Here is a 23,175-nt window from a genome sequence, read left to right as displayed (position 1 = left end):
TTGACTCTAGTTCAATATTTGAATGAGATCAGTCATTGTCTTAAAGATAGACAATATCGTTCTTTAACATCCAATAGTGAAGTAGATCCATGATTATCAGAGAAACTAACACACAAGTTTCAGTGCCTGGAATTTGCAAGGACTCAGAGGTGAAATAAAGTACCAGAGATAAAGTTTCTATACATGGGGTGATTATAAATAACAATTTTAAGTCATGGTTCTTATTAGAATCTAGCATCCTACCAAAATGCAGTTGCCTACATGATCTAGACTTTAAAGCCACTGGAAAGCTTCAGGCACTGCGTTTTCTTATTTCATCAATAAAATAGAGGATACCCAAAAACGTTGACAAAGAAAAACGCATACCTCATCAGCTGGTCGAGAGCGTAAAGGAAAGGTAAAGGACCATAAGCTAAGCTGAAATTAGTTCGGACAATTAATTAGAAGTTTGGAAAAAAAAAACTTTGGAGATCAATAAGTACGGAACTTGCACATACCTTATGAAAAATTTCATCCTCAGGCCACACATATATTACGGGTTCATCATTGCGAACTTTTGATGTCTTTTTTTGATGATCAGCGTTCTTATGCTACATTGTTATACCCAAAACACAGAAAAGTCCCCAAAAAAATAACACGACAAAATCAAGTACTTTTCAGCTATTTCAAATTAAAATCTTATTACTAACTTAATTGTGAAGCGAGGACAAATGAAGAATAACGTTGAAATTCATACCCTGTATATTCGAGTTATCAGTAGATAAACCTTAAAGCTGAAATTCTTCCGCTATAAGAAATCAAATAAGGAGCAAGTGTTTTGAGTCATATTCATCCAACAGAAAGAAAATATTTCCCAAGTCAACATTTTGGTTACCTCTTTCTTTGCTGCCTGTGCCACTTCATCAAAGAGAGTACTATACAGTGGAGGCAAGAGCTCGGGAGGAAAATTGATTACATGCTTTGAGACCAAGAGACCCACATCCTGTGCTTGCTCACCTAAAAGTATTTGCAAGTCCCCTATAACATCCTTATCATCACATACTCTAAGTAAATAATCATTGAGCTCCTTAAAGCATTTATTTCCCTGTCGACAGAAAAACAAACTCATAATCTAGGCAACTATAGACGGAATTCCCCAATCTAAAGGTAGAAATTAGCATATAGCACTAGAAATGGAACTAGAAAAGATTTATTTTAACAAAAGAAAGTAGTCATATATAAATAGCACTATTGAATGTACTGATTCTAATTTTTCTCAATGGAAAAGTAAAGGAGTGATGCTTGCCTTATACCGACTCAAGTTAAGGGCTGTAACAATGGAGTAGAGACAGTCATCATTTTCGTCCTCCTCGTCTTCTATTTTGACCACAGTACCTACTGTGGCCTGTTCCAGTATCAAGTCTACAAAACCACTCAAATCCCACTTCTTGTCATCAAGGTAAGTTTGCAGCAAGACCTTCACTCCGTGGAAGTCATCAGGTTTTGGACTAAAGAAGTCAAAATCTAATTGGACGGTTCCCTTCAATATGAACATATCACATAAGAAAAACTTTGAATTAATTAATGGAATCTTGAATAAACAAAGTTAGCTTTACTTACTCCATTATCTTCGTCGCTGGAAGATTCCGAGCTTTCATTGTTCTTGTCCAGTGTGTCTTTTAACAATCTCTTGCCTAGATTACCTCCGGATTCGGATGGAACTGTCCTATCCAGTTCGGAAGAGCTCATCTTCTTTGTGGAAGTGGATGCAAATAGATTGGTAGTACGACCAAATGAGGAAAAGGTAGGAGGTTGACGATGTCTTGAAGGTTTACGGGTCATTACTTCTTAAAGAGATTGCAATTCGAGAAAAATCTAAAACCCAATGTTAAGAACATTATAATCCAGTATTATTTAGTTGGCAGCAAAATTATGCACATCATAGAAATGATTGACAGTATAATATCATGGAGAAGTGGAAACTGGAACAAAAATCACAGACAAGAGAACCAAACCCTATTTCATTCATGTTCATTTGATTAAGGGAGAATTACTAAAACCCCCGGGTTTTAATAAGCTGATAACTAAAACCCCCGCCTTTAATTAGTAATTACAAAAACCCCCACCTTTCGTTAGATTTAACTTTTATATTTTCAATATTACTTTCTTGCCCCCTTACGTTTTACACCACCTTTACTAATTGATTTACATTTTACACCACCTTTACTAACAGACTTGCCCCCTGACGTTTTACACCACCTTACTAATTGATTTACATTTTACACCACCTTTACTAACAGATTTACGTTTTACACCAGGTATTCGAAATGAAGGGACAAGATCAAAATGAAGGGCCAAGATGACACCAAATTATGGCCGTTTTTTACCGTTTTTTGCTCCTTTTTCAGCCTTATTTTTTCTATTTAAACCCATGAAACCACCCTAAAAACTTCACCCCTACCATCAACAACTACTACTTGCCATATATTTCACAAACATGTACCTTCCTGACTTTCATTGTTTTTGTACCAAAAACTTGAGACGCATACATATGCCATGGACAAGGTTTTACATCATGAACTTCATGATTAGGTTTGGGTTTTCCAACACATCTTGGTTCATTCCTCTAGTCATCTTCACCTTATATACCAACATATTAGGACAGGAATGACCTTTGAAGATTATATCTTTTTTTTTTGAACAATTTGAATTTGAAGATTAGTTCTTTGATATCATGAACTCTCTCCACTTCATAATGAAAATAAGAACACCCAAAGTAGTTATATGGAAATCAGGCAACCATGTTACCACTTCCCTGCTTTCTCCAAGCACTAGAACGCACATATTTCATGAAGGGGCATCAGGAAATGTTGATTAGAGTTCGATAAAACTTGCAATAACAGTAGTAAAATTAACCAACCTAGTCATAGTACTACTAGAGTCTAAAGAAACTAATAGTTCAGTAACAATCTCACAATATTTCATCAACTATAATAATACCCACCCAAAATGGTAAATCAAGTACTTACTGAGTTAGATTCATAGAAAACTTTGAATACTTATAAAGTATGAACTTCATTATTAACTTATGATGGTTAGAAGAAAATTATAGTTCTGCTGATACAGATAATTGTTATGTCTCAAAACCCTAAAAAGGGAACAGATTTGACTGTAAACCCTAATTTCGAGCTACCAAGTTCTTTTTTTTTTTGTGAGGGAGCTTCTGATGATGAGAAGAGTCAAGAGAAGAAGAAGAGGAGGAGATTACGATGCTTTCTCTCGTCAGTAAAGTCAATGACTATAATACCCCTATACGTTAGGTGAAATTACCGTGTAAGTTTTGATGTTCGTTAAGCTAGTAGGGTTACTTAGGGTTGTAATTAGGGGTGGGATAAAAGCCCACGGACCCGAGACCCGGATCGGGTACCCGCTGCCCGCAGGGTTAAACGGCGCCCGATAACCGGTACGGGTAGAACCCGACCGGACCGAATGATTAAAATGGGCGGCCTCGGGTTGCAAGCTCTGCCCGCCTGACCGCCCGAGCCCGGACCGTTATATACCCGCGCGGTACCCGGAACAAGTACCCGCCCGTCTGAGAAACCCGCCCGACCAAACATTAAGGCTTTTGGCCTTGACCGTCGGATGAATAAATCTCATCCGTTCGATCTAGGGTCTTCTTATCCAGCCAAGTACCTTCCTCCCCCTATATAAACTTCTCATCAAGTCTCAGCCGACCTTTCTCTTTCTCTATTGTCACTCTCCAGTCTCTACCAAATATGTGAATCTCAACATTTCACATTTGAAAACCCTAAGATTTCTAAAAAACCCTAGTGCCACCATTACCAACACGAGATCCTAGCGCCACCATTACCAGGAAACAACGAGATCCTAGCACCACTATTACCAACACCAAGATCTCAACAGTAACTCGAGCCACCTTTAATCCCCATCTTCTTCAATCCTTAGTTTCTTTCGTTTTAGCGATCGAACCATGGTGATGTAACGAGGGGCAAGGAAATTGTTGTTGTTGTCTTCAACTTGAGCTTTATGTAATACTTCAACCTTGCAAGTCACCAAGTGAATCAGTCTCTACAAAAGTTTCTTCAAGCAAGTTTGGGTAAAATCTGCTCTATCAAACTCTTATATTTTTGTTTTGATTTGATGAATCTTGCTCTATCATGTTTTATGATCTTATTTGTTATGATAAATGATAAATCTTGGTATATCCAAGTCTGCTATATCATGTTCTCTGTAATTATGTTATTATTTCTTTCGATTTGTTAAAATCTTGCTTTGTCATGTTTTGTGTAACTCTATTATGCAATGCTTTGTATAACTCTGTTACTTTTTTTTGGGTTTTAACGAATACAATTCTGAAGAAACAACCTTTGTGATCTTCAGATTTGTAAAATTTTCATTTTTCTAGCTCTGATGGTCTTAATGTATGTTGATTTGGGGTCCGCAACTTGTAAGGTCTTCATGCTTTGTTAGTCCAGGGTCTGCATCATGAATGATTTTTCATTATGGTTGACCTTGAATGTTCAACTTCAAAGATCTTCATGAGGGTGGACCCTTGGATCGGCAACTTGAATGATCTTCATTAACACTGACCCTTCGCCCTTGGATCTGTCTTCAAGATGGTGGGCCTTTGAATCAGCAACTTGTGATGACGGTAGACCAAATGATGGTTAAACTGCTAGAAAAAAGAGCTCACTTTGTATGTCTTTCAGCTTGTATATATATGATATTGTTTCAATAGGAAATCAAACTGATATTAGGTCAGTTTATGTCGTTTGTTGTAGTTTCTTAAATGGATTCAGCAGCTAGACCAGTTTCTGTTTCATGTACCGATCCTGTTTCGCTGGAAGCAGGAGAAGGTATTGATTCTCCAACACAAGGACATGATTTTGTTGCTGCTACTGCTAGTCCAGTTGTAGCAAATGCAACAACCAAAGCCCCTCCAAAGAAAAAAATATGAATTGACTACAGAAGGAATGAACAAATGTTAAGAGATCCTAGAAACTTCATGAATTGAATTCTCAACAATCAAGACTTCATTTCTAAACAGAAATTACTCCATTCGAAGAACCCTAGTTCGAGTTCCTTATATACTTCGAACGGAGTACAAGAGAGAGAGAGAGAGAGGGAAAGGGAGTTCCTTAAACCCGTGGGTTTTAGTAATCCTCCCTTTGATTAAACGGAAGTAATCATTTCAAGGACTAATATTTTCTCAAATTTTAAGTAGATGTTTAAATTGATGGATAAATAGAAACTCATATAGATAGATAAAGAATGATTACCTTCTAATTGTTCTGAACTTGGACTAAGAAGAAATATCAAACAACAAAAGACAACGTCGGTGTCTAAGTGGTGGCGTTTCCCGGCGTCTACAGCTACAGAGAGACAAGGAGAGTAATAGTTAGCTAGTGTAGGTAGATTATCACGGCGGCTCAAGTGGTGGCGCTGCCGTGCTCGGTTGAGAGGAAGGCTGAATGAGTTTTGAGAAGAGAAGGGTTTTGGTGTACAAAAAAAAAAATTAGATTGACCCGATTAGGAATAGGGTTATGAAAGTGACCCGTTTTAATTGAGTTTCGTGGGTAATATGCGGTCCCACCGTATTACAAGTTGTGATGGTCTATGGCCGTGTTACAGGAGTTAGTGTATCGACCACAGTTTTCTGGTGGGCCAAATATCTCTAGTGTGATGCGCCTCCTGACAGCAAACACATTAAGATTATGATGGCTTATCAAAATTGTGGCAATGATCTGAATCTCTGAAAATGCGCAACCATGTCCATGGGATCGTGCCAAGTTATGATTTTGCAGCTTTTTGTTATTTTTTTCAATGTTATACAATCTGTCTATGTTTGTTTTATTTTTGTACAATCTATATCTAAGTTTGGAAGTTGGTTTTATGGTCAGTAGGTTGGTATCTAATATTTCTTTGAAAATTAAAAAAATGACAATTTATTTTCAATTTCCAAATCGGGCAAACCGACCGAACCCGCCCGTTGGCCCGATTAACCCGACTGTTTTAGCGGGCTCGGACAGGTAATGGCGATTTGAAATTTATATTTTACCTGCCCGGACCGTCCGAATACCCTAATGGTCACCAGACCTAGTTACCCGCACCCGCCCGGACCGTCAACTGTTCTACCCGCGGGTGACCCGCCCGTACCGTTTCCCAGCCCAAAGCAGAGCTATCAAATAACATAAACTGAATCACTAAAAGTTTCCCTTCAACAATCAAAAACACATAATTACTTAACTATCACCGTATTATCTTACGAGAGAGAGAGAGAGAGAGAGAGAGATGAAGAAGAGAAGAAAGGAACACTTTTTAATGGCGGTTCTCTGCTTATAAGTTCAAGAATACAACTTAAGCGAATCAAACAACAAAACAGTTATGAGTAGTGGCAAAACACAAACTATAACCGTAAATACTCTGAAAACCCTAAAAATTGGTCAGAAATAGAAATCGAGTCTAGAGATCTGAAAATACTAAAAGGACAAGAGAACACGTACCTGAACAAGATAGCAGATTTCTTCACGGATCGAAAAACGGGTTTCTCACACGAAGTTTAAAGACGATAACTTTCAAGATCAAAGCTAAGTGAGAAGGCTGAGAGACTTCTAGGGTTTCGAAGATACAGATTGAGGAGGTAAGGAAGAGGATAAAATTTGAAGGGTTTGGGGTCGTTTGTGAGCAAGAGGTTTAAGACGGGGTCGAAGGAGGAGCTTCAGAACTCCATAAATTTTTTAGGGGATGTAGAGTGAAAAACGTCAGGGAGATCCAAGAAAGACAAGTGACTGGAGGTAGTGGTCGGATGAGGAAGAGAGGAGAGAGATTTTACCGTTGTTGTTGACTCTTACCGGCGTCAAGAAAATGACGGTAATGGATTTGAGGAAACAAAAATTAAACAAAAAAATTTTGTCCAAAATTTTCATCCGAAGATTTTATACCCCCAAAAATTTTTTGTGTCCCCGGTGGCTTTTATTTATTTTACGTTAACTTAGTCGTATCTTAAAGCATTTCCAACGTAATACTCAAACTCTAAAACTTAGAGTGTCACATAAGATTTCTTAGAGTTTTTCTTTAAAATCCATTTTCAGTGCAAAGTCACACATGAAAATTCTAAAATGACGTGACATCATTTGTTTTGAGTATCCTCAAGAGGACACTCCAAATTTAGAGTGTTCTTTGAAGGATCTCTATGTGCCACTTATTCATTTAATTATATAGTCACAATATAAGTTTTAAAGTTTTTCTTGAATGGCGCATTAGAGAAGTATTCCGAGTAGAGTATTTATGAATGGGTAAGTAAGCATCTCCAATGCAACACCAAATCTAAAAGCTTTGAGTTCCACATAAGATCTTTAGAGTTTTTTCTTAAAAACTTTCTCAAATGGAAACTTAATTTAGATTTCTAACATGATGTGGAGGTAATTAAGAGCATCTCCAATGAGACACTCAAACTCTAATCTTAGAGTGCCACATATGACTTTTTTTTGTTTTTGTTAAAAAATCTTCTCCAATTAGACACATTGTCAGACACTCAAACTCTTTGTTTCTTAACTACTTTTTTTTCTATCGAATTTAAAAGTGACATGTGTATTAAATATAGACATTTTAGAGATCTCTATTGGAGATAAGAAAAGTTTAGAGTTCTCTATTTTGACATTTAGGAAAGAGGATCTTAATTCACACTTAACAACTAGGGTTTTTAGAGTTTTTTTTTAGAATCTTCCGTTCGAGCAGGGGACTGGGTGAGGGGGTGCGACAACACCCAACCCCCTTTCCCTGAGGGCCCCTTTTCTGAAAAATTTTATACAAAAATAATACTTGTAACGTAAAAGCCACTCTAAAACATACATAGAAGATAACTCGACCCGTGTGATACTCGCTAAGACCACAAATATCGCGAGTTCAAATTCAACAAAAGACTTCAAATTTTTTTTCTTTCTTTTTTTCGTTTTTTTTTAGCATGAAGACCTGATGTAATTTTCTTTGTAGGCACTCTAAGGCTCAATGTTCTTTTTAGGCTAAATCGTTGACAGTCCAATGTTATTTTTTTATAGGCTGTCAGGAGAGACTTCTAAGTAAGGGGTCCTGATTAAAAAATTTCGCACTGGATCTCTAAATGCTTAGCCACGCAACTGCGTTGGAGATGCTTTAAATGGAGATATCTCGAGAGGATACTCTATCTAGAGTGTTCTCTCAAGATATCTATATTTTTTTTTGTTGAACAAGATATCTATACTTGTTTTTTTTTTTTTGTTGAAAATCTATACTTGTTAAGTTCATCATTGTTTGAGTTAGAACCAATAGAAATCAATTCATATATTCTTAAAATAATTAAAAAATTATTTAAAAATATAATCTGATCACATAAATAAATAAAATAAAATTGCATTAATGATATAAATTTGCATTGGAGATGCTCTAAATGGAGATATCTCAAGAGACACTCTATCTGAAGTGATCATTATTTGAGTAAGAACTAATAAAAATCAAATCTTCATAATTGTTAAAATAATTAAATATTTAGTTAAAAAATAATCTAAGTGATAAATAAAATAAATTTGCATTAAATGTACAAAAGAAATGAGGAATTCTATTTTCTGCAAGTAGAAATAACAATCTCAATCAAAACTCACACACATTGATGAAAAAAATGATCTTATAATTTCTTTTTTTTTCGTGAAATGCTCTTGAAAAAAAAGATATAAAACGAAACAACAGGTTAAAGCGCGAAAAACTCCCAATTTCATCAGACTTTGATTTTCAAACGTTACTTTCCCGGAAGCAAAAGAAAAAAGAACCCCTGTGCGACCTTCCGAGTTCTTCAATTCAATCCAAGATAGCTCCCTTTTCTCCAGTGACAAATTGAACGACCTAAAATGCGAACAAGAAACCAATCCAAGTGTCTTGATGAAGGTTCGTCTAAAAGTACGTAACTCTATTTGTTTTTTTTTTCCAATCTTCATTATTCATCTTCTAAATTCGAAATTTAGTCCAGTTTGAGGGTTTTATCTACAAATCATAGAGTCACTTTTTGTGTTTTAGAATCTCCCAAACTTCAAGCGTCTTTTTGGTTTCTAAAACCCTAACTGTATAAAAATTAATCAATTTTCAGGTAAAGATATAATGTTCATAAGAATATACTAGAATTGAGTGATGATATTGTAGTTATTATGGAATAGGGTATTAAATTATTAGCTAATCGAGCAGAAAGAAGAAGGAAAGGAAAAAAATTAGTCTGATTTAACTCAAATATTCTACCTTTATCCGGTTGAAAGGGCATGGGCTTGAATGTTCCTTGCGTGACTGTTCTGGGAATGTGTCATTGCTTATAAACGCCCAAATTGAATCATCATAAGATTATGACAAGAATAGCTAAAAGTAACTAGGAAGTCAGTGAATTGATCTCGATAAGACAAAGTAAAAAATCAAAGTAGCTAGCTATCCATTGCCCAAGACTTGGCGAGGATGGTCTATTCTGGTACCATTGTACCTAGAGTCTTGGCGAGGACGGTCCTTTCTGGTACCAAGACTTCAATTATATTGGGTAGTAACATAATTGAATAGTTCAAGTTTTGTGGCTTATTTTCGATCTTCTACTTGGACAATAAAATTGAAGTAGTTGTCTTTTCCTGGCATCTCTATATGAGTTGTATTATTAACCAACCAATGGGAGGAAATAAACAAACTAAAAAGTCAATGAAAATTGATAGAGTGAGAGTATATAAGAAAAAAGAGCAAGAGATGATAGAGCTTCGTCACGAAGCATGCACTTTGATGGACCATGTGTTCTTGGTAAAAACAATCAATGCAAGTTGTCGAACTGGTTTTTTGAAGTAAAATCAAATTGTTTATTTTTCCTTGTTCACATTATGCCAGGGAAAGAGGATACAACCAAAAGCGTACAGAGTGAAAACGGTTGTTCAACATCACAGGTCGACCATGGTTCGTATTTCTTCTTCTAAGTTATTGTTGGTTTCAGTGCTTACATTTCACATTCAAATAAAATTGTTATTTATCTCAGATCCCCTTCATGATAAGTCGAGGAAGGGTGTTGGGAGACCTCTAAAACGTGCTAATTCTCGTGGTTCGACAAGGTCAAAGAAAAAAATGGATAGTCACCTCAATTCTATTGATTCTGATGCAGCGGTTTGTCTCAATGACCATCAGTTATATTTTATTTTTCTTTCTAAGACCATATCTTACTGATATAGACTACCATCGTTGTAGCAGCAATTCCTCATGACAGCCATTGTTAGGGCGTCGTATACATTTTCTCGATTTCCTTTTCTTCAAAGTTTAAAACCCGAAGAAGCATTTGTCGTACAATTTTTTTTTTTGGAGTAATGGCACAAGAGTGGTTTCAAAACTTTAACTTGATTACCAACTTTCAAACTTGTTATTGGATTCAAACATTAGATTAACTGCGCGGTCGACTGGCTTGTACATCAACAGTCAGACCCGCATATTGACCCTATACACACTACTCTATGTTGTTACAAGTTGACAATATAAATCAGGCTAACTGTAAAGATCACTTACTATCTCAAATATTGTCATAAATGCAGACCAACTAAAAACTTTCATGTGTTTACTCCTTTCCAGCCAGAGATCGCCTTAACAGGAAATGACGAACAAAAGGTAAAGCCAATGGTTGCATGTAATACACTGGTAGCTGAAAATCTTCTACCCAAAAATAATGCCGATGAGGGGAGTACTCATTGTCATTTTCCTAACAATGAAGAAGATGCAGAGGAATCTGATTGGGAGGATGGCGATATAACCATCTCTGATTCTCAAAACCACCAACCTCAAAGTGTTACAAGGGATGTGATTGTTGAATTCAATGATTCTCCATGTTCCAGTAAGCGAAAACCTGTTCGAAGAGCTTCAGCTGAAGACAAGGTGAACTTGAATACTACGATTATTAGTAACATGGTTACGTTGTACCTTACTGATTGTGTTGTGCTTATTTTTACAAATTTAACATGGTTTCAATTCAGGAAATGGCTGAGCTGGTTCATAAGGCTCACTTGCTATGTTTACTTGCACGAGGAAGGTTAGTTGACAGTGCTTGCAGGGATCCTCTTATTCAGGTGCTTACTTCCGTTTGTAGCTTTTACTTTATGTTCCCTACTCTAAATGGACTCCATATATCACCATACTGCTTTCAGCTAGCTGGTTTTCATGCAGTTGCTCTTAATTTAGCATTTGCTTTCAACAGTCCAAGTGCAAGACATGCCATCTAGGACAGACTGCACTTTATTCCCTCATGTGTTTGTTGTACAACTAGATTAACAGTTTAAGCACTGTACTTTATGTCGATCATCTATTCTCCACATGAATATTAAGTTGATCCAGCATATGCTTTTAAATAGAATTTTTTTTTCTTGCTGACATGGTTTTTTGTATATCTTAGAATCAATATCTTATTTTAAATTATATAGTATCCTTTTCCATTGTGCTAGTTTATCCTAGCGATGTCTATTTACAGGCAGCCTTACTTTCACTTGTACCGACACACTTGCTGAAGGTAGCAGAAGGGGCAAAGTTTACTGCTAATGATTTGCGTCCTATTGCCAATTGGGTATGCATATTTTCTTCAAATTTAAGCTATTGGGCGTCTTCTTTTCCTTCTTTTTTTGATGTGTTACCTTTTTCTAGCTCATTTGGTATTCCGTTTGAGTATGTTTTGTATGCAGTTCCGTGATAACTTTCATGTTAGAAGCCCAAACAATACAGAGAGACCATTTAGGTTGGGTTTGGCCACTGCTCTTGAAAAGCATGAAGGAACTGCAGAAGAGGTATTTATCGTTTGTTCTATTATTCATTGTACAGATGAAGTGCGAAACTATGACCTTCTGCCTATGAGAGGTATCAAGTAATAACATCCCAAGATGTGTAATATAGAAGCAAGAAAGTCAAGACACGAGTATATATGGTAAAAATTGTTTCTTTTCGAATTTTGTTTTTCCAGTGGCTAGTGTAATTTCTAATGAGACAAATGTGGGAAGAATATTACCAGCTAGGAACACAGGGAAATCAAATTTTAATGCATCTGAAGCGATATGAGGTCTGGTTGAGAGAGAAGTAGGGCAGTTAATGTATTTCGGTATTTAATATGGAAATAATGGAAGTATCAAGAGGGCTTGCATATATTATATCTATAACTTGTACTTTCAACTTTCTAACCTGTAATATTACAATTCTATGTAGAAGAGTAACAGATGTTAGGTGTCCAGATATTGCTTGACTGTTCTCGTTTTTATCACAGCAGAAAGAGTTGAAGTAAAAAAATTAGAAATTTATTGTAGATTATCAAATTCAATATGGATTTACATGTTATACCACATATTGTCGGGTGAAATAAATAATTGTTTGCTTTGCAGGTTGCTGCATTATCTGTGGCGTTATTCAGATCTCTCAATCTTACAACTCGGTAAATTTGAGAAACACAACTCCACACACACATACACACATACACACACAAAACACGCACACACACACACACACACACACACACACACACACACACATGTATATACACGTATATTTATGAACTGGTGGAAATGATCTAATGCTTTACCAAGTAAATGTGAAACCCTTGGTCCCAGAAAGAGAGAATAACCCTATGATGATTTCTTCTCTTACAAATATTCCTATCATCACAAACGATATCCTTGGGAACCGGGATTCTGGTCTATCAAAATTTAATTTTCTTTTTATTGCTGAATAAATGATTTGTCAAATTTACAATGAATGCTTACAACTGAGTATGACATATTCTCAGGTTTGTGGCAATTTTGGATGTGGCATCCCTTAAACCAGATACAGATACAGATACATCTGGTTGTTCAACCCAAGATGCAACAAGGGGAGATGGCAGGGTATTTAATTCTTCTACATTAATGGTGGCCAAGTCACATCAAGTTTCTCTATCTCCTGCCAAGTCATCATCGCGGAAAGAAGGGTCCTCTGATGACGTTATAGGTGGAACTTGTCATAGAGGTGTACGTGGAACCAAGAAAAACATTTCAGTGCCCAAGACAGATAAGACAAAAAGTTTTCATGTCACTAAATTGTTTAATGATAGCAAGCACGATCCAACGACTCCGGGTTCGAGCAGTGACATCTCTGAAGCACGTCACCCCAAGAAGCCCGAAGGATCGAAGAGGAGAGGGGATCTTGAGTTTGAATTGCAGTTGGAAATGGCTCTTGCTGCAACTGCAGCAGGTGCTCGTGACAGCAAGTTACACTCAGAACCCAAAGACTCACCTAATAGTTCATCGCATCTTTCTTCTCCATTTAATAGATCAAAAAGAATTAAAACTGTAGAATCTTCGGATTCTCCTCAGGGAATCTCAACTGCAATTGGATCAAAAAAAGTTGGGGCTCCTTTGTATTGGGCAGAAGTCTTTTGTAGTGGAGAAAACTTGACAGGGAAGTGGGTGCATGTTGATGCTGTGAATGCTATTATTGATGGTGAGGATAAAGTAGAAGCTGCAGCCTCTGCCTGCAGGAGGTCTTTGAGATATGTTGTTGCTTTTGCAGGGAATGGGGCTAAAGACGTAACTCGCAGGTTTGACTCTTAAAGCTCGTAGGGTTGTCACTCCATAAATCTAAGATTCTCACTGCTTTTGTAAACCATGGTAATGTTTAAGCAAGTTAGTGTAGGCTTTATACGTGTAAAATCCTAGTCCCATTAGAGATAAAAAGAATGTCATGCTATAGATACATTTGAACCATACTATATCATCATTTGGCATTTGCATAACATGCTTAGTACTGAAAAAACTTTAAGTAAGAGACGAGTAAAAGTAATTATGCTAGTTTGCAGTTTTATGGGATATACTGTTATTCCATCTCATCTATCTCTGATTTCATGACGTAATTTGTGTTATACACATTCTTGAGGAAGAGTTTGTTCTTTCCATTTTTTGCAGTTTTACTGCGTACGTGTGCAATTATGCATGTACATTATCTGTATATTTCTGAGTTTTACATATTTAGATGAATTAGCACTCTGAAACTATTTCTCAGTTTTGCATGAGAAAAGTGTATCCATATCTACGTTAAGCAGTTGTATGTAATTGATTAGGACTTACCTTGAGTCTCAGGTTGACAGTTGTATTATGGCCTTTTGGACATATGAAGATGGTCGTGTTTCTATCTAAAACCCTTCCCTCTTACTAACTGAAGGTTAAATGTCATCAATTACAGTAAACCATTTTTCGCAAAAACAGTTGTGAAGACTTATATTGTAAATCTACCGTTCTCTAATTTACATCACCATCAATGAATCATAAGTTCTATTTCAGGTATTGTATGAAGTAGTATAAGATATCTTCGAAGCGGATCAATTCAGCTTGGTGGGATGGAGTATTGACACCATTAAAAGAGTTGATGTCCCACTTCTTTTGCTATCATAAATATACTCGACATGACAATGTTTACACTTCACGCCCGCCAAGCTTATGCCACTTATGAAAATGACGTTGTAAAGTTGATGTCCCACTTCTTTTGCTATCATAAATATACTCGACATGACAATGTTTACACTTCACCTTTTCTCTTCCACTTTTTTTAATCAAATCAAATTCATTCCAAACGGAAGACTTCAGAGCTCTTTTTCTTTTTACAGGAATTTGATCCTCAGTCTTCAATTCTTCAATTTCTACTTTTCCAGTCGCGTTATTATTAGAATCACTCCCACCCGTATGAGATAATAGTAGCATGCTACCATCATTTGCCCTAATCCTAGCACACTTTTGAACATGACGTTGTAGAGTTGATGTTCCACCCTTTCTACTATCATAGCTATATTCAATTCCACAATGTCTGCACTTGGCCTTCTCTCGATCATCTCTTTTAATCAAATCAAATTCACTCCAAACTGAAGATTTGAAATTCCTTTTGCGTTTTGGTCCAAGGCTGGAATCTTCAGTATTGGATTCTTCCATTTCTGCCTTTTCAACGGAGTATACTTCACAATCAAGGATTCGAGATTGGCATCTTTAGATCATGATAGCATGCCCTGAATTTTGCACACTGACACAAAAAGTTTAAATCACGAATAAATCGGTTAACAATGTGAACCAAGTTTATTCTAAGTTCTAACAAGCATAAAGCATCCAATTCATAACCTCATAGAGCAACGACAACAGATGAATTAACTCGCTAATGCAAGAGAATATAGAATGTAATTCACAACAATGAGTGCTTATGAACATATCAACTAATTTGAATTAGTATTATTTAGAAAGTTTGGAACTATTATCAAGAAAACAATTCAAATTTTGACGAAGTTTACATTGATAGCCCTATTAAGTAGGGCCTGATTGTATATGCCTAATCAAAATATAACTGCTTGTGAGAATGATTGGTCTCGGCCGCCTCAGCCGAGAATCTTGGGTCTCGGCCCTCCTCCAAGACGAGACTCAGCCGAGACACCGAGTTAGGGTTTGGACGAGAATCTCGGGTGTCTTGGCCGAGACAGGCCGAGACAGGCCGAGACCGAGCATCTTTTAGTTTTTTGGAACTTTATCTTTTGAAACTTTAAATCCTAATTGTATATTACTATTTATTACCTTCTTAACTACTTATTATATTCCCAATCAATCTAAGATAAGTAGCAATAATATTCTATGTATATTTTAGGTCGTTTGCCTTGTAGAAACTTTAAAAATTCTACAGAAACTTTGAATACTTATAAAGTATGAACTTCATTATTAACTTATTTCATTGAAGTGAACTATGATAAGATTTTGTAAATTATCAATGATTGAAGTAATTTTATGTTTCAAGTCCGAGAATTTTGAGATAATGAAGAGTCAGGTAATTAAGCTTATTACTTAGTACTTAATAGCTATTCATGTTTGTCTCAGGCGAGTTTCTCGGTCCATCTCGGTCTCGGCCTTCGGCCAAACCGATACCGAGACCAACTACACAGATACTGATACATTCAAGTCTATAGGAAACTGGTTACTGACCAGAAGAAAGACATGTTTAACGCATTTTTGTCCATTCAAAACAAAGCTCCTTGAAACATATCTTCTTTACACAACTTGAAGGATTAGATGTTAGAAACTTAAAATAGAAGCTAAAAGGGAGTTGGAAATTCTTCCAAGTAACAAAGAATCGTCTCGTCTGGATTCATAACACCTGATGATAGTTTGCATCACTTTGCTACCATGGAGCTGAACCAAAGCAGCTGTAAGACCGGCCTATTTTTAATGCAAGTGAAAACATCTTTCAACATGGACACCCGTATAGTTCAAGTCTAAGGAAGGAAGATCAGTGAAATGAAAAGTTACAAGTAGAAAAGTGACCTAATGGCTAATGGTCTAATTGTAGGATCCAGTTATGCCTAGAAAAACAACTGGAATGGAGAATGACTTCAACCAGGAGGAAAATGTGTGAAGTTGAAGCCATTTTGTCCATATAAAAAGAAAGAAAAACTAAGCTCATTGAAAGAGATATTAACATTTTATTCACAAGTCACAAACCTAACAAACAGGTGCAGTTCTAAGAATTACCATAGGCTTACTATCTCTTCCAAGTATTACACCACTAGATCATGTCAGCGGATTCACACTAATAGCTTCCATTAATTAAGAAAGTTGTAGAAAGCACGCAATATGAAAATATGATGCTAAGCGAGAACGTTGATGTGTAGTAAACCTTCCCAAATCCCAATCACATTTTTCATTATAATAGTCTGCCATGATCTTAAAAACGAAACTCTCCAGTGATTTAGGTAAATAACAATAACTAACTGGCCAGGAAGTGCAAAAGAAATCACCCTTATAAAAGTAAGGAAAAATGCACCGACGTCCAAACTAGATGACTGAATGCGACGGCTAAAAAGACCACTTACTAACCAAACTTGAGCTTATCCTGAATGCATGCTTCAATTCATACAGAAGATGTCTACTGGACTCCTATAGGTACAAATATTAGACCTTGAAGAAATCATCCACGACACACCAACCAAACTATCACTCGACTCGAGACCCAACCCTAACTAAGCCAGCAGATAAACAAATATGTAGAGTTGGAGTTTGGGGATTTCCAGATATGCCCAAAAAAGATAAACTTTATGTGATTGTTTGTTTTTTTCCTTCTGTTATACAAAGGTTTACACTTCTTAATTTAGAGAAACAAAATATTCAAACTTTTCCGCAATCACAAATGCTGTACAAAGCTTAAAACTGGTTACAGGATAAAAGAATCTAAAACTTACCAATCCAAACTAGATGATTAGAACATAAGCCTCAAATTATACCATAAATCTGACTAGGGTTATTTGGGCTGGGGAAGATGACCCGCAAAATAAACAGATTAGGTTTAGGAAATGGAGATCACCATCATAACCCGCTAACAAATAGCCCTAATTAATTGTAAGATCTGAACAAACTCTGGAAATAATTTCGAAATTCTTAGCCCTAACTCTAGCTAGCCCAACCCTGATTTTGCAATATAATTTTGGCGGTTGAAGAACAATACCAGAATACAAACCAATCAGGATATGAATACTAGAAAAAAATTTCATAACCAACACTATTATAAAGGGTTTAGAAACCAGCAAATCCAAAAATTGAAGCATCAAAACTTCAAATTTAATCACTAGAACTGAAATGAACTAAAATCAAAGAGATCTAAGGAAAGAAAAGATTAGAGCGAGAGAGATAGAGATTCAACGAAGAATCATAATTCATGTAAATCTGAAAAGAAGAAGAAATACGTTAAATTGAAGATCACCTTGAGTTATCCAACGAAATTAAAGATGAAGAACCATCTGATGGTTAGAAGAAAATTATAGTTCTGCTGATACAGATAATTGTTATGTCTCAAAACCCTAAAAAGGGAACAGATTTGACTGTAAACCCTAATTTCGAGCTACCAAGTTCTTTTTTTTTTGTGAGGGAGCTTCTGATGATGAGAAGAGTCAAGAGAAGAAGAAGAGGAGGAGATTACGATGCTTTCTCTCGTCAGTAAAGTCAATGACTATAATACCCCTATACGTTAGGTGAAATTACCGTGTAAGTTTTGATGTTCGTTAAGCTAGTAGGGTTACTTAGGGTTGTAAATTGTAATACGGTGGGACCGCATATTACCCACGAAACTCAATTAAAACGGGTCACTTTCATAACCCTATTCCTAATCGGGTCAATCTCATTTTTTTTTTGTACACCAAAACCCTTCTCTTCTCAAAACTCATTCAGCCTTCCTCTCAACCGAGCACGGCAGCGCCACCACTTGAGCCGCCGTGATAATCTACCTACACTAGTTAACTATTACTCTCCTTGTCTCTCTGTAGCTGTAGACGCCGGGAAACGCCACCACTTAGACACCGACGTTGTCTTTTGTTGTTTGATATTTCTTCTTAGTCCAAGTTCAGAACAATTAGAAGGTAATCTTTCTTTATCTATCTATATGAGTTTCTATTTATCCATCAATTTAAACATCTACTTAAAATTTGAGAAAATATTAGTCCTTGAAATGATTACTTCCGTTTAATCAAAGGGAGGATTACTAAAACCCACGGGTTTAAGGAACTCCCATTCGTTTTCCCTCTCTCTCTCTCTCTCTTGTACTCCGTTCGAAGTATATAAGGAACTCGAACTAGGGTTCTTCGAATGGAGTAATTTCTGTTTAGAAATGAAGTCTTGATTGTTGAGAATTCAATTCATGAAGTTTCTAGGATCTCTTAACATTTGTTCATTCCTTCTGTAGTCAATTCATATTTTTTTCTTTGGAGGGGCTTTGGTTGTTGCATTTGCTACAACTGGACTAGCAGTAGCAGCAACAAAATCATGTCCTTGTGTTGGAGAATCAATACCTTCTCCTGCTTCCAGCGAAACAGGATCGGTACATGAAACAGAAACTGGTCTAGCTGCTGAATCCATTTAAGAAACTACAACAAACGACATAAACTGACCTAATATCAGTTTGATTTCCTATTGAAACAATATCATATATATACAAGCTGAAAGACATACAAAGTGAGCTCTTTTTTCTAGCAGTTTAACCATCATTTGGTCTACCGTCATCACAAGTTGCTGATTCAAAGGCCCACCATCTTGAAGACAGATCCAAGGGCGAAGGGTCAGTGTTAATGAAGATCATTCAAGTTGCCGATCCAAGGGTCCACCCTCATGAAGATCTTTGAAGTTGAACATTCAAGGTCAACCATAATGAAAAATCATTTATGATGCAGACCCTGGACTAAGAAAGCATGAAGACCTTACAAGTTGCGGACCCCAAATCAACATACATTAAGACCATCAGAGCTAGAAAAATGAAAATTTTACAAATCTGAAGACCACAAAGGTTATTTCTTCAGAATTTTATTCGTTAAAACCCAAAAGAAAAGTAACAGAGTTATACAAAGCATTGCATAATAGAGTTACACAAAACATGACAAAGCAAGATTTTAACAAATCGAAAGAAATAATAACATAATTACAGAGAACATGATATAGCAGACTTGGATATACCAAGATTTATCATTTATCATAACAAATAAGATCATAAAACATGAAAGAGCAAGATTCATCAAATCAAAACAAAAATATAAGAGTTTGATAGAGCAGATTTTACCCAAACTTGCTTGAAGAAACTTTTGTAGAGACTGATTCACTTGGTGACTTGCAAGGTTGAAGTATTACATAAAGCTCAAGTTGAAGACAACAACAACAATTTCCTTGCCCCTCGTTACATCACCATGGTTCGATCGCTAAAACGAAAGAAACTAAGGATTGAAGAAGATGGGGATTAAAGGTGGCTCGAGTTACTGTTGAGATCTTGGTGTTGGTAATAGTGGTGCTAGGATCTCGTTGTTTCCTGGTAATGGTGGCGCTAGGATCTCGTGTTGGTAATGGTGGCACTAGGGTTTTTTAGAAATCTTAGGGTTTTCAAATGTGAAATGTTGAGATTCACATATTTGGTAGAGACTGGAGAGTGACAATAGAGAAAGAGAAAGGTCGGCTGAGACTTGATGAGAAGTTTATATAGGGGGAGGAAGGTACTTGGCTGGATAAGAAGACCCTAGATCGAACGGATGAGATTTATTCATCCGACGGTCAAGGCCAAAAGCCTTAATGTTTGGTCGGGCGGGTTTCTCAGACGGGCGGGTACTTGTTCCGGGTACCGCGCGGGTATATAACGGTCCGGGCTCGGGCGGTCAGGCGGGCAGAGCTTGCAACCCGAGGCCGCCCATTTTAATCATTCGGTCCGGTCGGGTTCTACCCGTACCGGTTATCGGGCGCCGTTTAACCCTGCGGGCAGCGGGTACCCGATCCGGGTCTCGGGTCCGTGGGCTTTTATCCCACCCCTAATTACAACCCTAAGTAACCCTACTAGCTTAACGAACATCAAAACTTACACGGTAATTTCACCTAACGTATAGGGGTATTATAGTCATTGACTTTACTGACGAGAGAAAGCATCGTAATCTCCTCCTCTTCTTCTTCTCTTGACTCTTCTCATCATCAAAAGCTCCCTCACAAAAAAAAAAAAAGAACTTGGTAGCTCGAAATTAGGGTTTACAGTCAAATCTGTTCCCTTTTTAGGGTTTTGAGACATAACAATTATCTGTATCAGCAGAACTATAATTTTCTTCTAACCATCATAAGTTAATAATGAAGTTCATACTTTATAAGTATTCAAAGTTTTCTATGAATCTAACTCAGTAAGTACTTGATTTACCATTTTGGGTGGGTATTATTATAGTTGATGAAATATTGTGAGATTGTTACTGAACTATTAGTTTCTTTAGACTCTAGTAGTACTATGACTAGGTTGGTTAATTTTACTACTGTTATTGCAAGTTTTATCGAACTCTAATCAACATTTCCTGATGCCCCTTCATGAAATATGTGCGTTCTAGTGCTTGGAGAAAGCAGGGAAGTGGTAACATGGTTGCCTGATTTCCATATAACTACTTTGGGTGTTCTTATTTTCATTATGAAGTGGAGAGAGTTCATGATATCAAAGAACTAATCTTCAAATTCAAATTGTTCAAAAAAAAAGATATAATCTTCAAAGGTCATTCCTGTCCTAATATGTTGGTATATAAGGTGAAGATGACAAGAGGAATGAACCAAGATGTGTCGGAAAACCCAAACCTAATCATGAAGTTCATGATGTAAAACCTTGTCCATGGCATATGTATGCGTCTCAAGTTTTTGGTACAAAAACAATGAAAGTCAGGAAGGTACATGTTTGTGAAATATATGGCAAGTAGTAGTTGTTGATGGTAGGGGTGAAGTTTTTAGGGTGGTTTCATGGGTTTAAATAGAAAAAATAAGGCTGAAAAAGGAGCAAAAAACGGTAAAAAACGGCCATAATTTGGTGTCATCTTGGCCCTTCATTTTGATCTTGTCCCTTCATTTCGAATACCTGGTGTAAAACGTAAATCTGTTAGTAAAGGTGGTGTAAAATGTAAATCAATTAGTAAGGTGGTGTAAAACGTCAGGGGGCAAGTCTGTTAGTAAAGGTGGTGTAAAATGTAAATCAATTAGTAAAGGTGGTGTAAAACGTAAGGGGGCAAGAAAGTAATATTGAAAATATAAAAGTTAAATCTAACGAAAGGTGGGGGTTTTTGTAATTACTAATTAAAGGCGGGGGTTTTAGTTATCAGCTTATTAAAACCCGGGGGTTTTAGTAATTCTCCCTTAATCAAATGAACATGAATGAAATAGGGTTTGGTTCTCTTGTCTGTGATTTTTGTTCCAGTTTCCACTTCTCCATGATATTATACTGTCAATCATTTCTATGATGTGCATAATTTTGCTGCCAACTAAATAATACTGGATTATAATGTTCTTAACATTGGGTTTTAGATTTTTCTCGAATTGCAATCTCTTTAAGAAGTAATGACCCGTAAACCTTCAAGACATCGTCAACCTCCTACCTTTTCCTCATTTGGTCGTACTACCAATCTATTTGCATCCACTTCCACAAAGAAGATGAGCTCTTCCGAACTGGATAGGACAGTTCCATCCGAAGCCGGAGGTAATCAAGGCAAGAGATTGTTAAAAGACACACTGGACAAGAACAATGAAAGCTCGGAATCTTCCAGCGACGAAGATAATGGAGTAAGTAAAGCTAACTTTGTTTATTCAAGATTCCATTAATTAATTCAAAGTTTCTGTAGAATTTTTAAAGTTTCTACAAGGCAAACGACCTAAAATATACATAGAATATTATTGCTACTTATCTTAGATTGATTGGGAATATAATAAGTAGTTAAGAAGGTAATAAATAGTAATATACAATTAGGATTTAAAGTTTCAAAAGATAAAGTTCCAAAAAACTAAAAGATGCTCTGTCTCGGCCTGTCTCGGCCAAGACACCCGAGATTCTCGTCCAAACCCTAACTCGGTGTCTCGGCTGAGTCTCGTCTTGGGGGAGGGCCGAGACCCAAGATTCTCGGCTGAGGCGGCCGAGACCAATCATTCTCACAAGCAGTTATATTTTGATTAGGCATATACAATCAGGCCCTACTTAATAGGGCTATCAATGTAAACTTCGTCAAAATTTGAATTGTTTTCTTGATAATAGTTCCAAACTTTCTAAATAATACTAATTCAAATTAGTTGATATGTTCATAAGCACTCATTGTTGTGAATTACATTCTATATTCTCTTGCATTAGCGAGTTAATTCATCTGTTGTCGTTGCTCTATGAGGTTATGAATTGGATGCTTTATGCTTGTTAGAACTTAGAATAAACTTGGTTCACATTGTTAACCGATTTATTCGTGATTTAAACTTTTTGTGTCAGTGTGCAAAATTCAGGGCATGCTATCATGATCTAATGATGCCAATCTCGAATCCTTGATTGTGAAGTATACTCCGTTGAAAAGGCAGAAATGGAAGAATCCAATACTGAAGATTCCAGCCTTGGACCAAAACGCAAAAGGAATTTCAAATCTTCAGTTTGGAGTGAATTTGATTTGATTAAAAGAGATGATCGAGAGAAGGCCAAGTGCAGACATTGTGGAATTGAATATAACTATGATAGTAGAAAGGGTGGAACATCAACTCTACAACGTCATGTTCAAAAGTGTGCTAGGATTAGGGCAAATGATGGTAGCATGCTACTATTATCTCATACGGGTGGGAGTGATTCTAATAATAACGCGACTGGAAAAGTAGAAATTGAAGAATT

The 23,175-nt window shown here is 36.6% G+C and overlaps 3 protein-coding genes across 6 annotated transcripts in view; 1 reads left to right on the top strand and 2 right to left on the bottom strand.

The window, feature by feature from the left end:
* Positions 1-5,372, bottom strand: part of LOC147547799 (DNA repair protein RAD4-like) — a 63,186-nt gene extending 57,814 nt beyond the window's left edge. Inside the window, exon 1 of the mRNA XM_086667412.1 lies at positions 5,280-5,372. The gene's annotated coding sequence lies outside the window, so the exon portion shown is untranslated. The remainder of the gene's footprint in view (positions 1-5,279) is intronic.
* Positions 1-6,999, bottom strand: part of LOC147547798 (zinc finger BED domain-containing protein RICESLEEPER 2-like) — a 78,437-nt gene extending 71,438 nt beyond the window's left edge. For 2 of the 4 annotated variants that reach the window (XM_086667416.1, XM_086667419.1), the window contains exons 1-2: positions 6,504-6,999; positions 6,059-6,178 (exon numbers count right to left, since the gene is read on the bottom strand). The gene's annotated coding sequence lies outside the window, so the exon portion shown is untranslated. The remainder of the gene's footprint in view (positions 1-6,058; positions 6,179-6,503) is intronic. The other 2 variants (XM_086667417.1, XM_086667421.1) reach the window with 2 other exon arrangements.
* Positions 7,000-8,827: 1,828 nt separating this feature from the next.
* LOC147547797 (DNA repair protein RAD4-like) lies at positions 8,828-14,392 on the top strand. Its single transcript, XM_086667424.1, has 10 exons — positions 8,828-8,928; positions 9,880-9,945; positions 10,025-10,149; positions 10,606-10,905; positions 11,004-11,096; positions 11,495-11,587; positions 11,703-11,804; positions 12,390-12,439; positions 12,791-13,579; positions 14,319-14,392. Exons 1-10 carry the CDS (start codon positions 8,880-8,882, stop codon positions 14,332-14,334), a joined length of 1,683 nt encoding a protein of 560 aa, XP_086523550.1. The 5' UTR covers positions 8,828-8,879; the 3' UTR covers positions 14,335-14,392.
* The last annotated feature ends 8,783 nt before the right edge of the window (positions 14,393-23,175 follow it).

This window comes from Eschscholzia californica, unplaced genomic scaffold, assembly GCF_041429995.1.
Source record: "Eschscholzia californica isolate CP2 unplaced genomic scaffold, dmEscCali1.0.p SCAF_3, whole genome shotgun sequence".
NCBI classification, from domain to species: domain Eukaryota; kingdom Viridiplantae; phylum Streptophyta; class Magnoliopsida; order Ranunculales; family Papaveraceae; genus Eschscholzia; species Eschscholzia californica.
The sequence above is the reverse complement of the archived record's forward strand: the minus strand, read 5'-3'. Positions and strand labels throughout refer to the sequence as shown.

Bases quoted from the DNA above. Each gene is read 5' to 3' on its own strand.
- LOC147547797 (XM_086667424.1), top strand. From the start codon at position 8,880: ATGCGAACAAGAAACCAATCCAAGTGTCTTGATGAAGGTTCGTCTAAA. The intron at 10,150-10,605 runs GTTTGTCTCAAT...ACTCCTTTCCAG, and splicing joins CTATTGATTCTGATGCAGCG to CCAGAGATCGCCTTAACAGG. The intron at 12,440-12,790 runs GTAAATTTGAGA...ACATATTCTCAG, and splicing joins TCTCTCAATCTTACAACTCG to GTTTGTGGCAATTTTGGATG.